The following is an 18,244-nucleotide window of genomic DNA, read 5'->3' as shown; positions in this document are numbered from 1 at the left end:
AAACTGAACGACTACCTACTATTGAACTAGTAGAACTTATACATTATATACATAATACATTCTATTAGTACTATTGCAGTATTATGTTGTACATGCGATATGCTAAGTAAAAGAAACAAGGAGTAGAATGAGCTCTATTTAATCAATGGATAGACCGTTCGAAGACGAGCGCACTCAAAACCCTCGGGAGTTGGTTTGCTATCGCGCCATGACACACATGCGAGACGACCGATGCTTAGAAGAAAGAGCGCTTGGAAGGAGCTCGCCCCATGGCTCTCATGAAAGTGGCTATTGTTAGAGTTTGTATACTAGAAATCACGTTTCGAGTGATTGAATACTGTAAAACTCTTATTTTATTTTCCAATGAATAAAACAGATTATTTTTGTCATAATGTTGTTATGTTTTACATTTAATGGATGTTAATGCATGTTTAAATGTATAAGTTAACTTAACAAAGTCTAAGTCTTTGTTTTAGTAGACCGGTTGTGGGCGTCGTCCACTTTAAGGTAATACGGTCAGTTCTAAACAAAGAAAAATATGAATTTCACAACCTAGATGGAATTAGACTACCCATCGAGAAAGGTTGCAATGTCAGTCCGTATATTTCTAAGCCTTACTGAAATAAGATGACATTGGTGTGGTATAGCACTGAACGGATCTAACAGCAAGACTTGCCTTGGGCTATCTACTGAAAGGCGAGGTCTTGATAAATATTTATTTCTTAATCAATGTAGGTTAGCATTGAGCATACGGTATTGATTATGCATTGCTTTGACTTATCAAATGGTGCGGGTTTTTCGTAGCCCAATTATCCTGATATATTGGGCAGTGGTGATCGATATCTAGCGGTGCTAGGATTGCTATTATATTGAATCGTGCACGAGGTGAGTCTCGTTTGATAATGTCCTCAAGAGGAGCGCGAAACTAAGTTTTATTATTCGGAACCTAGCTAGTTGGAGTATGATTACTCTATGAATAATAAATGAGTGTTTCATGCTAAGTCCACTCTTGGAATTAATAAGAAGTTAATTAATTAAGTCAATAGCAGACATTAATTAATTAATGGACATATTAATCTTAAGCACGGGAAATGAAAGATAAACGGAAACCCGGATTACTTATAATTTCGGATTTGGATGGGGAGAGTTCAATATTACTTCTGTAGTGGCTGCTCGTAATATTCCAATTATAACTTATATTAAATTGTGGGTTCAATTTAATTAGTAAAAAGTAAATTGGATGAGCCCATATCCAAAGCCTTCCATAGATCCCTGTCTGGGCCCAAAAGGAACTTAATATAAATAGGAGAATAAAGGAGACAGAAAATACACAATATCTCATATTGCAATTTTCGAAAATTTCGATCTCTCCCAGCTGTAGGAGATTTCGAATTTGAGTCCTATTCCAAAAAGGATGTCTTCTGTCTTCTTTATTTAAGTCCTAGTATTCTAGTAAGATCAGCCCACACTGATATTAGAGTACAGTTCGGGAACCAGAGAGAAGATTTGTGGTCTAGTACTTAAAGCTACACGTGGAGAAGTCGCTAGCCATCTTCAATTCTTTGGAGAATTAATTAGGTATTATTCTACTCCGTAGAAAAGCATGTTTTAGGTTTTCAATATTCTTAAAGCATGATTAATTCAAGTTATGAGCATGATACATGTGATAATTACGCGAATAGATTTTGTCTAAATAATCTGCTAAATAGATCTGATTATTATGTGATTTATTTACATGCTCTTCCGCTGCGTGCACCAACAATTGGTATCAGAGCCAGTCTTTGGCTCTGATTATTTGGATTTAAATTTCGCGAAATTCATGTATGCATGTCTTGATTGATTACGAAGCATGTTCTTGTGTTTTTATTTTTTATGTTTATGCATGTTGAACTCAAGAACATTCGAATCATAGAACTTGAATTATTCGAACGAACTAGATGTGCGATTCGTCGGCGCTTGCGCCGGGACGAATTGCGCTATGATCGATCGAAGAGGGTTGCCAATCGAGTGGGAGCCGAGGGCGACGGGCATGGGGCGACGCGCCGGCGAGCAAGGGCTCGCGCGCGCCACCGGCCAAGCCCGCCAAACCCTAGCCGGCCCCGATCAAACGCGATGCGACGCGACAGGAGCCGAGGACGTGCGATCACGCGGCGACGCGCATGCGAGCAGGGGCTCGCGCGCGCCGCCGATCGAGACCGCGAGCCCAGGCGGCACCAGACGCGTCGGACGGAGGAAGCCTGGCACGGTGGCTCGTCCGAGAACCACCGAGGCGCCGGTCTTCTTCGCAAAACCCTAACCCTAACCCTAATACCGAAACCCTAGCCGACCCAGCCCTAGCGAGGCGCAACCGAGAGCAGCCGCCGGCTGCTGGTGCGCGCGAGCTCGTCGGGCAGTGGGAGATCGCCGGGAGGTCGTGGCTCTGGCTGCGCCTTCTGGCTCGACGACGACGGAGGGAGAAATCTCGGCGGTTGTCCGCCGGGAGGAAGAAGGGAGAAGGAAGAGCGCGCCGTAAGGCGCGGGTTTTCCGGCGGTCGTCGGGGGGCGAACACGCCGTCCCGGCGAGAATCTCCGGGGATATCTTCGTATCTTCGTTGTGTAGATTCGTGCCAACCTCGAATCTCTAGAAATTGACGAAAGATTATTTTAATGATTATTTAATTGTTTAATTAATAGATATCATTAAAAATAATATTATTTAATGAAATAAAACATTTTGGGAAGATTTCCCTAGATTTTAGGAATATTTGGATTATTTTCTATATCTATGAATATTTTATATCCTAGATGATATAGATAAGAATAATTTAATAGTTTCCTAATATATATCTAGAATCTATTATAAGATATGATATATATAAGAATACATTAAATAATATAATTGATATTCTTCCTAATCTTGAACTTGGAAATTATATGAATTTGATTTTTCATGTCTAATTAAGATTATAAATAATGTATTTTATTTTAGATATATCTTATAGTAAGACATGAATGAGAATTAAATTCTAGATTAATAGTTTCTATATTAAGATATTAAAGATTATAAAAGATTTAATTATCCAGTAAATTAAATACCAACAGAATTTAATTAGTCTTAATCTGCCTTAAGGCTAAAGGATAATTAATTAAAACCATAACCCAAATATCTAAGCGATAATTATGAACTAATGGTTTATATATGGTCTCCATCGGTTGGACTGCCAAATTTTGTGAAGCTGATTTTCTAATATTATCGCCACCTACAGAGTAGGGACAATAATCCTACGAAAACAGTAAGTTCATAAGGGCGGACTTCTCAAATAATGAATAGAGTGAACTAGAAAGTGATTCCTAATATTATCGCCACCTACAGAGTAGGGACAATAATCCTAAGGAATTGCGAGTTTCAGGGTTCAATCGGAATTTATGAGATAGCTTGATTTTGTTATCAACACATGAACATTGTTATGGGAGTGTGTTGTAGAAATAAAATACTGTAATGCTAAACCAGGTGGTCGTGCTTAGGAAGCATTTGACATGTCAACCTCCAGAGGAGGAAGCTATTGATATGTCGGTGTTGTGACCAGTAAATTGTCGAAATTTTAATGCGTATTAACCTCCTGAGGAGGATACAATTTATTAATTTTGCTGTTGTAAGATTTTGAAAAGTTTTATGGTTAATCTACTCAATTTCCTTACATAAGTTTATGACAAATAGTAAAATCTTCTGTTTGCAGTGCAATAAAATTCGTCAAGATGTCTTTTAATCCTCTTTCTGCCATTCTCAAAGAAAACAAACTCGAAGGCCAAAATTACATCGAATGGAAACAAAACTTGGATATCGTTCTCACAGCAGAAGAGTACAAGTTCGTACTCACTACTCCACGCCCAGCTGTCCCGGCTGCTAGTGCCAGCCAAGCATTGCGAGATGCGCATAGACGGTGGCATAAGGCGAATGAGATGGCTAAGTGCTACATGTTGGCTTCTATGTCATCAGTACTCAAGCATCAGCATTCTGCCATGGAAACTGCCGCCGAGATCATGACAAATCTCGCAAATCTTTTTGGTACTCAGAATCGAACGGCTAAGTCTCAAGCCTTTCGGAGTATCATGACGAAGTCTATGAAGGAAGGCTCGTCTGTGAGGCAACACGTCCTCGAGATGATGAGTCACCTCAACCAGATTGAGGTATTGGGAGGGACGATCGATCCCGAGTCCCAGGTTACTATAATCCTTCAGAGTCTTCCCCCTAGCTTCCAGCAGTTCAAGCTCAACTTTGAGATGAACAAACGGAATTATACTTTAGCAGAGTTGCTGACTGAACTTCAGTCGGCGGAGGACCTTATGGTTCAAGCTAAAGTAGCTATGATGAGTATCGCGCCTAATTCCTCTGGCTCTAAGGCTAGAAGAGGAAAGAAAAAGGCACCGAACCAAGTAGCAGTCAACAATGCTAAGGGAAAGAAGAAACAGCGGGGTGACAAGAAGCAAACTGGAAAATGCTTCAAGTGTGGAGAGAAAGGTCATTGGAAGCCAGATTGTCCTAAAAAGGGCAAGGCTACAGGTATGCACCATGCTCTAGTAGTCGAGTCATGTTTGGCTTTGACATCTACTCATACTTGGGTTATTGATACTGGAGCAACTGATCATATATGTTTTGATCCTGACTTGATGCAGGTGACAAGACGGCTACATGATCGTGAGATAGAGGTCCAGCTGGGCGACGCTACGAAAGTGGCGGCCGTTGCAGTGGGAGACGTTTATTTACGTTTTTCTAGTGATAGATTTTTGATTTTGAAGAATGTTTTGTTGATACCCTCTTTTAGAAGAAATTTAATTTCAGTTTCTAAATTGTCTTATGATGGATATTCGATTTCTTTTAATGACAATTGCGTTATTAAGAAAGATGGTTCTTATATCTGTCGCGGTATCATGGAAAACAATCTGTACACGATCACTTCTACACAATTTAATCAACGTAAATCAGAACTCAATGCTACATCGAAAATTTCTAAGAAAAGAAAAGAACCTTCAACTTCAATGAATGAAACGTACTTATGGCACCTTAGACTTGGTCATGCCAACGAAAGAAGGATTCATGCGATGGTTGATCAAGATCTTATTAAAGGTCTTGAGAAGGAACCGTTTTCGAAGTGTGAGTCCTGTCTCGAAGGCAAGATGACTAAGAGATCTTTTAGATCAAAGGGGAATAGGGCCAAAGAAGTACTTGAGCTCATTCATACTGATGTGTGTGGACCAATGTCAACCGAGGCAAGGGGCGGTTTTCGATATTTCATCACCTTTACAGATGACTACTCGAAAATCGGATACATCTATTTGATGCGCTACAAGTCTGAAACTTTTGACAAGTTCAAGGAGTTTAAGGCTAAAGTAGAGACGCAACATGGTAAGAGTATCAAATGCCTGCGATCTGATCGCGGAGGCGAATACCTAAGTGCCGAGTTTTTGGACTATTTATCGGTAGCTGGGATTGAATCCCAAACGACTGCGCCGGGCACACCCCAGCAGAATGGCGTGGCTGAAAGAAGGAATAGGACCTTATTAAATATGGTCAGATCGATGATGAGTTATGCACGGTTACCTGTTTCGTTTTGGGGTCATGCTTTGCTTTCTGCAAACTATCTCTTAGACGTCTTACCTTCTAAATCTGTTCCTACTACCCCATATGAGTTGTGGAATGGGCGTAAGCCCAATCTAGAACATCTCAGAGTATGGGGGTGTCCGGCTCATGTATTGGAAAAGGATCCAACTAAGCTGGAATCTAGGACTGAGGTTTGCGTGTTTATAGGATACCCTAGAGGAACGAAAGCTTATGAATTCTATAGTCTCAGAGATCAGAAAGTGATTGTGAGCACTCATGCCACATTCTTAGAGGAAGACTATGTAATGAATCATAAGTCCAGCAGTGAGATTGCTCTAGAAGAGCTAACTCAAGTTTCAACTTCCATTAACCAAGAACAATTACCAAGTGTAACAACAATTCCAGAAACTTCAACTAATACTCCAGATATTGTAGTGCCGCGCCGCAGTGGGAGGGTCTCTCATGAGCCCGATAGATACATTGGTTTGGGTGAGTGTATGGATCACTCCTCGGACAGCAATGTACTGGATCCCTGGAATTTTGCAGAGGCGCAGGCTGATGTCGATCATTGCGAATGGTTGAAAGCAATGGATTCGGAACTACAATCTATGTTAGACAAAGACGTCTACGATTTGTCTGTCCTACCCGAAGGCTGTACTGCCATTGGGAGCAAGTGGATATACAAACGTAAACGTGGACCCGATGGACGAGTTAAAGTCTTCAAGGCAAGACTAGTGGCTAAGGGGTATACCCAAAAGGAAGGTATCGATAACGATGAGACCTTCTCCCCAGTGGCCATGCTCAAATCGATCCGTATACTTTTGTCTATAGCAGCTTACATGGATTGGGAAGTATGGCAGATGGACGTTAAGACTGCGTTTCTAAACGGGAGTCTTGAGGAGACCATCTACATGGAACAACCCGAAGGCTATGTAGTGAAGGGCAAGGAACACATGGTTTGGAAGCTTAAGAAGGCCATTTATGGTCTCAAGCAAGCATCTAGATCATGGAACCAGTGTTTCGATCAAACTGTTCAAAAGTTTGGATTCGAAAAATGCCCTAATGAAAGCTGCGTGTATAAGAAGGTTGAAAAAGGAAATGTTGTGTTCTTAGTTTTGTATGTAGATGACATTCTTCTAATTGGAAACAATAAAAAGATGTTGTCATCAGTGCGAACTTGGTTGTCCAGCCAGTTCGAGATGAAAGATATGGGTGATGCGGGACACATTCTCGGTATCAAGGTTCTTAGGAACCGAGGTAAGAAAATGTTGTGCTTATCCCAAGAATCTTACATCGAAACGGTACTTAGACGCTTTAGCATGCAAGATGCCAAGAAAGGTTTCCTACCTTTTAGACATGGCATCCAGTTGTCTCAAGAGATGTGTCCTAAGACAGCATCTGAGATAGCAGAGATGAGAAGAATACCATATGCCTCGGCAGTTGGTAGTCTCATGTATGCTATGCTTTGTACTAGACCCGATATCTGCTTTGCTGTTGGCATGGTAGCAAGATATCAATCAAATCCCGGCCAAGGACATTGGACTGCCGTAAAGAACATACTCAAGTACCTTAATCGGACTAAGGACTATGTTCTAGTTTACAATGCAGCCGAGCTCTGTCCTTTAGGATATACAGATTCAGACTTTCAGGCTGATCTGGATTCGAGAAAATCAACTTCCGGATATGTGTTTACCTTAGGAGGTGGAGCTATAGTTTGGAAGAGTGTAAAGCAGAAATGCATTGCAGACTCTTCCATGGAAGCCGAGTATGTAGCCGCTTCGGAGGCTGCAAAGGAGGCTGTATGGCTTAAGAACTTCCTTCTGGACTTAGGTGTGGTTACGAATATGCCCAAGCGCATCACCGTTTATTGTGATAACTCTGGTGCTGTGGCAAATTCGAGGGAACCACGGGCTCATAAGACGAGCAAGCACATAGAGAGGAAGTATCATATCATTCGAGATATAGTGCAGAGAGGAGACATACAAGTGGTCAAGATTGAGTCAGAAAACAACCTGGCAGATCCTTTCACGAAGGCGTTAGCGGTAAAGCCGTATGAAAGCCATGTTGAAGGAATGGGAGTTCGACTAATTCAAGACCTCAATCCGCTTTCAGTATAAGTGGGAGATTTAGACGTTAGCACATTTTGTATACTCGAAAGTGTTTTGAGTATAAGTGGGAGATTGTTAGAGTTTGTATACTAGAAATCACGTTTCGAGTGATTGAATACTGTAAAACTCTTATTTTATTTTCCAATGAATAAAACAGATTATTTTTGTCATAATGTTGTTATGTTTTACATTTAATGGATGTTAATGCATGTTTAAATGTATAAGTTAACTTAACAAAGTCTAAGTCTTTGTTTTAGTAGACCGGTTGTGGGCGTCGTCCACTTTAAGGTAATACGGTCAGTTCTAAACAAAGAAAAATATGAATTTCACAACCTAGATGGAATTAGACTACCCATCGAGAAAGGTTGCAATGTCAGTCCGTATATTTCTAAGCCTTACTGAAATAAGATGACATTGGTGTGGTATAGCACTGAACGGATCTAACAGCAAGACTTGCCTTGGGCTATCTACTGAAAGGCGAGGTCTTGATAAATATTTATTTCTTAATCAATGTAGGTTAGCATTGAGCATACGGTATTGATTATGCATTGCTTTGACTTATCAAATGGTGCGGGTTTTTCGTAGCCCAATTATCCTGATATATTGGGCAGTGGTGATCGATATCTAGCGGTGCTAGGATTGCTATTATATTGAATCGTGCACGAGGTGAGTCTCGTTTGATAATGTCCTCAAGAGGAGCGCGAAACTAAGTTTTATTATTCGGAACCTAGCTAGTTGGAGTATGATTACTCTATGAATAATAAATGAGTGTTTCATGCTAAGTCCACTCTTGGAATTAATAAGAAGTTAATTAATTAAGTCAATAGCAGACATTAATTAATTAATGGACATATTAATCTTAAGCACGGGAAATGAAAGATAAACGGAAACCCGGATTACTTATAATTTCGGATTTGGATGGGGAGAGTTCAATATTACTTCTGTAGTGGCTGCTCGTAATATTCCAATTATAACTTATATTAAATTGTGGGTTCAATTTAATTAGTAAAAAGTAAATTGGATGAGCCCATATCCAAAGCCTTCCATAGATCCCTGTCTGGGCCCAAAAGGAACTTAATATAAATAGGAGAATAAAGGAGACAGAAAATACACAATATCTCATATTGCAATTTTCGAAAATTTCGATCTCTCCCAGCTGTAGGAGATTTCGAATTTGAGTCCTATTCCAAAAAGGATGTCTTCTGTCTTCTTTATTTAAGTCCTAGTATTCTAGTAAGATCAGCCCACACTGATATTAGAGTACAGTTCGGGAACCAGAGAGAAGATTTGTGGTCTAGTACTTAAAGCTACACGTGGAGAAGTCGCTAGCCATCTTCAATTCTTTGGAGAATTAATTAGGTATTATTCTACTCCGTAGAAAAGCATGTTTTAGGTTTTCAATATTCTTAAAGCATGATTAATTCAAGTTATGAGCATGATACATGTGATAATTACGCGAATAGATTTTGTCTAAATAATCTGCTAAATAGATCTGATTATTATGTGATTTATTTACATGCTCTTCCGCTGCGTGCACCAACAGCTATTTCAAGAACCCTAGCAATTTTAGTGCCTCTTTTGCCCTCAGCAGATGCCCTTTTCTCTTCGGCTTTTCTGTGGGCTTTTGCTATGTCATTTCTCATCTTTTCTAATGCTTTTGCTCTCTTTTCCTCTATGTTTCTCTGCAAGTTTAATCAATTAATTATTTCATTTTTAATCAACCTCCAATTTTACATTTATTTTGTTGAAGAGGTGGAAAACTACGCAACCATGCATATAAAAGTTAACATCATACTACAGTGATTTATCTGCTATATATAAGTTGAAATTAGTAATTGCAATATATAGCTGTACTATATAAATAATACGTCCGTTTTGAATTAAATTTGGACTAATAAAAATCATCAAAATGATAATGAAATGGCATGTTCCACAATGAAATCTCAATATGGTTGAGCTACCATCTGAACATCACAGAGAAAAATTAAGCTCTAACCCTATATAACAAATCACAAACTTAATTAAATTGGTGAGTTGTATGACGATTGTGCTAGCTAGAAAATGAAGAAATTAGCTGTAACAAAAAAAAAAAAAACACCTAATTAAATTAATCTTGATTCGCATACGATTTTTTTGTGGATTTTCTTCCTAAAGTTCATCTACATGAACATATCTAGGATTATTATTATGCCTTAAGAGGAAGACATTGACTAATTTTTAAGTAGGACGCGCTACCTAAATTCATCTCGAATCTTATACACTAAATCTCGAATTAATCTTGATTAAGATACTAGAATTTCTTTGGTAGTTACATTTCTCAATCCTTAATTAAGTAGTACAGTAGTAGTACTAAAATTTGAACTTGTATCCCTTTTTGGTGGTTCTACTTAATTCTCTCTTACTAACTCTTTTAAAACATTTTTTATTAAATTCTGTGCCAAAAAAAAACACTTGGAAGAACGGAGGGAGTAAGTAAGAGTATTACCTCAACATGTTTCATCCATGAAGAAGACTTATGCTCTTGCTTATCTTCCCAACCGTTGATTACGGTTTCCTCTCTCTTAAACCGGTTGTTTATCTTGGCTATCTTCGCATTCTGCCACGCATTAATCTTGGTCTCCGCTTCCTCTTTCTTCACTCGCTGCACTGTCACCACCTCCCGCGGTGGCGACTGCAGCGGATTGGGATCGAGGACGATGGCTAAGGGGTTGGTCTCGAGCGGCTCGGCCGAGTGGCGGTCCTCCCCGATGCGGCCCAAGCCGGCCGGGTCGAGTCCGGTCTGGTTCTGGTCGGCTCGAAAGCGGGAGCCGGCCAGGACTAGAGCGTTGAACTCGCGGCTGATGCTGGTGAAATTCTCACCGGAGGCTGACGACGCCATGGATAGAGATGATGAGGGCGGCGGCGTCAAGGCGTGGATGTCTCTCATCGTCGATGATTCATCGGAATTGTCTTGATTGTGAGTGTTGTTTCTCGCTCTTTGCTCGTTCAACATCGAGATATATTAGTCATGGAAGAATGGTGATCAAGCTACTATATATGTGGACGGTAAAAAAATTTGATTTGATTTTTATATTTATTTTGATTTGGTTATTTTGTGTGTGAGTTCATAATATTATTGTTGATTGAGGAGATATTGATTGCAAAAATGAGGATGCTTGAATTGATTGCTGGTGTAGCGACTTCCACACTTGATAGATTTAGATTGAAATTGACCAATATCTAAATACTACTACCTCCGTCCACTAATATTTGTCCCACTTTGATCGGACACGAGTTTTAAGAAATGTAATGGAAAGTGAGTTGAAAAAAAAGTTAGTGGATTGTGGATCCTACTTTTATATATTAGTTTTATAATAAAATGTGAGTAGAAATGAGTTTGTGGAATATGAGGTCCACTACTAAAAATAGTAAAAATGAGATGAGACAAATTTTGAGGGATGGACAGAAATGGGAAAATGAGACAAATTTTGGTGAACGGATTAGTACAAAAATTTATTGTACTAAACTTATGAATAATCGTAATATTTATGGTTCTATTAACTAAATTAAGGATTTGTTTGATACTTGAATTGAGAAATGATCTGATGTTGAAATGAAGTTTAAAACGACTTTTCTTAGCTTTTGAGTATGGGGATTAATGAGTCATTTTTATGTCTCAACAAGAATTTTGATCATCATATTATATACCCTTTGAACATTTATTTCCATATTACGTGCATGAGTTTGATTTGATTATTTTTTTATAGGTATGTTAATCGGGCCAGTCCATAGGGTTTCAGGCCAATCCTATTCGGATTGCGGGTCAATCGAGTTCGGGCTAATCGGGTTGTATTTTTTCAGGTTGTAAAAGTTCAACCCTAACCCTAAAAGCTCGGGTTTCGGGTTAGCTCAACGGATTAATCGGGTTGCTACCGATAAAATTAACATGCGATCAATCCAATAAATAATGGTGATAATTAGTTATATTTATAAAATGTAAAATATTTAATTATGATAAATTTGAGATATATGCTGAAACTCAAACATAAACATGATCAAATACTAATATTTGAGATTTATGCAAAATAAAACATAAACACCAAGAAATTTTAAAGCATGTTTTAGAAATTTAAATATATTTTTTACTGAATTTGAAGTTTCTAATTTATTTATCTATTACTATGTTAATAAAAATTTAATATAATTTATATATTTAAAGTTAAAAGTTATTTTTTTAGTAATCTATATTATAAAATAACCAATGAAATGTCGAATTAGAGTCAAACAAATAGAACGATAGAAATTTTATCGGGTTTTCGGGCCTGTCCATCGGGTTTTTGGGTCTGGCCCTAACGGATTACGGGTTAATCAGGTACATGCTAATCAGACTGTAATTTTATTAGGCTGAAAATTTTCAGCCCTACCCCTATAAATTTGGCGGATTATTTAGGCCAGCCCACATGTTGCGGACTACATTGAGATCCCTAATTTTTTCAATACAATCGAGTCGTTGTGATTCTAGTTACGTGTAACTAATGAGCATTTAGTAGTACTTGTATGAAATGCCTATTTCATAAAGCGTACATGTTGGTTGTACTTGTATCTTTGTTTGCTTGGATATATGGTAATGGTCTAATTTGTACCAGCTTGGCTATTGATCTGTGGACGAACTATTATCATATCGAATATTGAATATAAAAAAATAAACGATTGAATGAGTTGTTATAAAATAGAGTGAACTTCAAAAATGGTCCCTGGACTATGGGTTTATCTCGAAAATGGTCCCTGGACTTTAAAAATATCACCAGTAGTCCCTGGACTAAGGGTTAATATCAAAAACGATATTTTGAGACGAAAATACCCTTTTGAGGGGTTTTGGGGTTTTGGGCAATTTGGTCTTTTTACACTTTTAACATTTTAAATCTGATATTATTTTAGTTATGTACTAAATCTGATATTATTTCAAAATTATCATTCTTCTTCCCTTTTGTCATCCTTCACTTAGTTTCTTTATTTCAATATTAGATTTAATTTTACAAAATTAAATTTTAAATTTCAGTTTTTAAATATCAATAAATTTTTTTAATTATAAAAATTATTAAATAACAAAAATTATTAGTCATAATCAATATTTGATAGTGTCTAATATTTAATCAATAAGATATAACAACGTCTTAGTTTTAATCAATATTTAATAGCTTTAATCATAAATAGACAATATAACACGATTTATTCTATGCGTCTAATGTAAGACTAATATAATTTTCGTTTATTAATTTGAAAACAATCAATCAAAATGACTAGAAAATTTCAACAAAAATACTCCTATACAAAATTTTTAGTCGACTTCATAATATTCAATCACAAGCAATTATAACAACCGAACGAAGGCTAAATAGAATAGCTCTTATTTTTCCATCACGATTAATATTATTTTTCTGTACTTCTTCAATTCAGCTTAATATTATATTAAATAATAAAAATTAATAGTTTTAATCAACATTTATAGTTTCCATGAATTAATAGTTTTAATTAAAAAAATTTATTGATATTTAAAAATTGAAATTTAAAATTTAATTTTGTAAAATTAAATCTAATATTGAAATAAAGAAACAAAGTGAAGGATGACAAAAGGGAAGAAAAATGATAATTTTGAAATAATATCAGATTCTGTACATAACTAAAATAATATCAGATTTAAAATGTTAAAAGTGTAAAAAGACCAAATTGCCCAAACCCCTCAAAAGGGCATTTTCGTCTCAAAATACCGTTTTTGATATTAACCCTTAGTCCAGGAACTACTGGTGATATTTTTAAAGTCCAGGGACCATTTTCGAGATAAACCCATAGTCCAGGGACCATTTTTGAAGTTCACTCTATAAAATAAAGAAAATGTCATGTTCAACTTTTGTCAAATGGATGAGCTGTCCCTCTAATGATTTTATCGATGATTATGCTATTGGTGGTGGATTAGTCATAATCAGCATTCGTGGCACAAAATCCATAAATGTACAACACCTTCCATTATTGAACCATCATCCAATAATTCATCAAATCCATTTTTTCAGAGAGATTTATTTCTTTTTTTTATAAATAATCCTTATATATATACTGTGGTTTGAAGACTCTCAGTCAATTAAATAAAATGTTGTTACATATTTGTTTTTATCATTTATTACAATCACATCAACCTACGCATGATTATATGTGGTGAAAAATATATGCAGTTTATATTAGACGATCGAATGTATATCAATGTTTTAAAAATCGGATCGGCCGGCGAACCGGCGTCGTTACTGGTTCACTGGTTCAACCAGTCGAACCGGATTATATAATAAACACATATATTATATATTATTAAATACATATAATAATATATGTGAATAAAAAATAAAAATAGCCTTATAAAAATATCAAAAATGAAATATTTGGACCATGACCTACAACCAAGATTTTTCCACACACTGCCATGCCATTCTTGTCAACAAATTGGGAGGTTTCGAAGCTATACTCCATATTATCAAGAAAATTATGAGAGAACATAGTAGTGCAGACTGCAGACTGTAGGGTATTAAATTTGAGAAACAAACACATGCACTTCATTCTTGACTTCTTTTAAACTAACATCTTCAATACATATACATAATTTCACTCCATTTCTTCACAAATTCTATGTGTACTCCATTAATGTAAAATTAGGATAGTAGTATAAAATAGATAAAGCATTAATATTTGGAAAAACAGAGCAGTGAAGAACAAAATGGAAGGCTAAATGTGCAGCGGTGATGGGGATACGGAGGCGGCGAGGTGCGGTGTTGGATGTGATCGAGGAGAGGGAATGAGCGTCAATGAGAGAGCAAGAGAGAAGGAGCGCGACGAGAGGGAGCCCAGCAGGTCGAAGCGGCGATTTGGAACGCCGGAGGTAGCGAGGGCGGCTGAGGTGTGGAGAATCGAGGGAGAAATGGGAAGGAGAAAGTCACTAAGTGGAGGGAGAAGTGGGAAGGTGGGAAGTGGAAACGACGCTGACGTTGTGAATTCTTAATTGAGTTAATTGATTACGTGAACTAATCTCAATTCTCAAACCAAAACTCCATAAACCAAGTAAAATAATATTTTAATATTGAAAACCGGTTCCGGTTAGCGGTTCAACAGGTTCGATCGGGCGATTTTACCCATTCCGGGTCAACCTACAGACGGTTTTTAAAGGCAAACCGGACCAGACTGCCTACCGGTTCGCGGCTGAACCGGTCGAACCGGCCGATCCGGTCCGATTTTTAAAACATTGGTGTATATCAATATCAATGGATACATTCATTATTATGGCGTCCACCAATATTTTTATCATTATGGCGTCCACCAATAATTATTAATTACTATAAAGTTAAAAAATTATTAGAATTTTATGTAATTAATCTTAATTAATTTATCAACAAATAAAATTAAAACAAGTATATGTAGGGCTGGGGAAAAATACCGAAATACCGAAAAACCGGTCTTATCGTACCGAAAAAATATCGAAAATACCGTTGTTTTGGTATACCGTGACTTTCGGTATGGTATGATACCTTACCGAAAGATTGCGGTAAGGTAACGATATGAATTTTCAAATACCGCGGTATACCGCTGCATACCGAAATTCGGTATATACCGTAAACTAAGGTATATACCGTAAATTAAGGTATATGCCACAATAATATAAACACAATTGTATATAAAATATATTTTATATATTTTTAAATTATAAATCTATTGTGAAATATAAATATAATTATGAATAAATTATATTTAATTTATTTTTAAAATTATAAATTATAAATAATATTTTAAAAACTCTAATTTTCTATTTTAATTGATGTTGAAAGTCAGGTATACCGCAAAAATAAGGTATACCGAACTTCGGTACGGTATACCGAAAATGAGGTACGGTATCGGTATGGAAATTTGTCATACCGAATATAAGGTATACCGAAGTTCGGTATACCAAAAACTTTGGTAAGGTAAAGGTATGACTTTTTCGCATACCGTATTTACGGTAAGGTATACGGTATGGTGGTTTCGGTAAGGTATACCTTACCTACCCACCCCTAAGTATATGACCTAATTATGAAAACTGAAAGGGTTAACTCAAATCAATCGGCAACTAAAAAAAGAAATTTAAACAAACAAACAATTACAAAGTCAAACTAATTAAATTTTTCCATGTGCGGTGGAAACAAATAGCATGATTAATTAATATCAAATTCAAACTCTCGGAAACATAAAATTCCCATTTAAATTAGTCACTCTGTCTCGTATTACTTGTGACATTTGTTTGGACATTCATTTTGAGAATTGATGTTTTAAAATTAAGTAAAAGAGATAATAAAATAAAATACAAAATAGAGGGTAAATTATAAGAAAATATTTTTTTTTATTTTTTATTTAATAAAAAGAGATGTATGATTTAAGTAATTTAGAACAAAATAAAATTATTTCTCAAATAACTTGGGTCAGAGGGAGTTGTTGTCACCCATGGTTTTCCAAACAGGACAAATGATAAAACCGGGCTTTGTATTGGGCTTTGAGAAACCCAGCTGATTAACAATACCATGCAAAACCAGGAAAATAGATAAGAATTAGCCCAATAAAACCGGGCCTTGTATTCTGCTGTGAGAAACCCAGCTGATTAGTACGTGTCCAACATAAACAAATAAAACAGCTTAAATCAATTGTAAAATGCCATAACCTTTTCAAAAAGTGGGTCTCATGATGAACGAATCTTTAAATTTAGACAAAACTCTTTTTAATTCCATCAGTTTGTTGGTTGCGCTTAGGGTGGCTTGAATGATTCCGATATCTTACCAATTATCAAAATGATCAAATCGAAATATGTGGTTATCGATTAGTCGATAATATAAAATAACTGAAACACTTTGATCTTGGCACTTAAAGGATCCAGTTAATTATTGATTATAATCGATGGCCATTGGCTAGTTGTTATACTAAATTAATCTATAAAAGATACTCCAAGTAAAGCACGATATATTTTAGGTGCTCAAAAGATTTTGGTAGAGCGTATTGCCTTATTTTGTCTTCGAGCTTCACATCAAAATTTGCGAGGTCGTCCACCGTCTTCTTGAATTCATTCAATTGTTCACCAATTGCCTTCTCTTCAAAGACCTTGTGTGAGTACAATTTTTGCTCCATATATAAGCGGTTTGCGAGAGATTTTATCATGTAGAGGCTCTCTAACCTCGCCCACACTCTTGCCTTAATAGTTTCCTTGAAATCTCTCGAATGAGCTTATCTACAGGGGACAGAATAATGGCATAATCGCATTATGCTCCCTGGCCATCACGTTTTTCGTCTTCACAAGATCTTTAGTATCAAGATCAGTGTCTTGTTTTTTGCCTACGGACCAAGGACGTCGAGAGCATCAGTCAAGCCTTGCTAGATGAGCATGACCCTCATTTTGATTCTCTGTGACTCTATAATCTTGTTGCAATTTGCATCCATTCTCTCTTTTCTTTTGTATGATAAGTTCCCATAGCCGATACCACTCGTTAAAGATACAAGAATCATTCGAATGAACTTGAAAACAAAATGATTGGTGTGGTTTGATCTTTCAAGTTGAGCTCTCTATGTCGTATATTGTACTAAATTCTCTCTCAAAGTAACCAATGTAATTGTATAATGTGTATAATTGCGCCTCCAATTTATGTGTCAAATCGCCGAGTTTGACTCGGTGCAGGCCGTTCTTGAAAAATTAAATTCCATAATAAGCTTCTAAGAAGCATCCATCCATTTCATTTCATTTGTCACGTGATATATTACACCCACCCCATAATATCTTTAATATGGTACACGTAATTAATAAATAACAAAAAAGAAAAATATCCACACTTTTTTAGTGTGAATTGAATTATTCAAACATAAAAGTCAAATCAATGGCTGGAAAGTTCATGCAACCAAACCAAAAACAGTTGAGCAACAAGTGGCTTGCTTAGTAGTTTGACAACCTATGGTGTGGACAATTTAAATGCTGTAAGGATATTATTATTATTATTATTATTATTATTATTATTATTATTATTATTATTATTATTATTATTATTATTATTATTATTATTATTATTATTATTATTATTGTTATTGTTGTTGTTGTTGTTGTTAGTTTAAATGCCCAAGATGACCTAATTAGAAATCTTCATGAAATTCGAGCATGATTTTCAGTTATAAAATCGTCACTTTTATGGATTATGTACAATTTTGTGGTGTGTCGTGTTAATGTCTATTTTGCTGCAATTTTTTCTTTAAAAAAATCATACTAGTATTAACTAATACTACTAGTACTATACTCCATATTTCGTATAATTACTCTAACTTCACGCTTCAAAGGTAGTAAATCGGATTCCTATTCAAGCAATTCAAAATTGACAAGTCACAAGAATGAATACTCCAATTGATATGCAAGAATAAGTTAGCAAAAGATTAAAAGAAATATAAATTCAAATATGACTTCTAAAAAAGTAAGTTGACAAAAAAAATAAAAAATAAATAAATAGTGGGAGTAGAAGGAAAGTGTTGATGAAATTTCTTT

At 36.3% G+C, this 18,244-nt stretch overlaps 1 protein-coding gene across 3 annotated transcripts; it reads right to left on the bottom strand.

Moving 5' to 3' along the window:
* On the bottom strand, positions 1-10,801 carry LOC125188396 (remorin 4.1-like). 3 transcript variants are annotated; one of them, XM_048085210.2, is made up of 3 exons: positions 10,172-10,798; positions 9,235-9,368; positions 1-293 (listed from the first exon to the last, which is right to left on the bottom strand). In XM_048085210.2, exons 1-3 carry the CDS (start codon positions 10,676-10,678, stop codon positions 236-238), a joined length of 699 nt encoding a protein of 232 aa, XP_047941167.1. In that variant the 5' UTR covers positions 10,679-10,798; the 3' UTR covers positions 1-235. The 3 variants fall into 3 exon arrangements, with proteins under 3 accessions (XP_047941167.1, XP_088914576.1, XP_088914575.1); XM_089058450.1 differs by lacking the exons at positions 1-293; positions 9,235-9,368 and adding an exon at positions 9,545-9,683 and having other exon boundaries at positions 10,172-10,801; XM_089058449.1 differs by lacking the exons at positions 1-293; positions 9,235-9,368 and adding an exon at positions 9,545-9,650 and having other exon boundaries at positions 10,172-10,801.
* Between the last annotated feature and the right edge of the window lie 7,443 nt (positions 10,802-18,244).

This window comes from Salvia hispanica, chromosome 5, assembly GCF_029641045.1.
Source record: "Salvia hispanica isolate PSC_SH4W2 chromosome 5, Shi_PSC_v1, whole genome shotgun sequence".
NCBI lineage: Eukaryota > Viridiplantae > Streptophyta > Magnoliopsida > Lamiales > Lamiaceae > Salvia > Salvia hispanica.
Note: the sequence above shows the minus strand (reverse complement) of the source record. Positions and strands in the feature narration are given on the sequence as shown.

Coding starts and splice junctions, on each gene's coding strand:
- LOC125188396 (XM_048085210.2), bottom strand. CDS start 10,678: ATGTTGAACGAGCAAAGAGCGAGAAACAACACTCACAATCAAGACAAT. Junction 9,369..10,171: donor CATGGATGAAACATGTTGAG/GTAATACTCTTA, acceptor TTAAACTTGCAG/AGAAACATAGAGGAAAAGAG. Junction 294..9,234: donor AAAATTGCTAGGGTTCTTGA/AATAGCTGTTGG, acceptor ACAAACTCTAAC/AATAGCCACTTTCATGAGAG.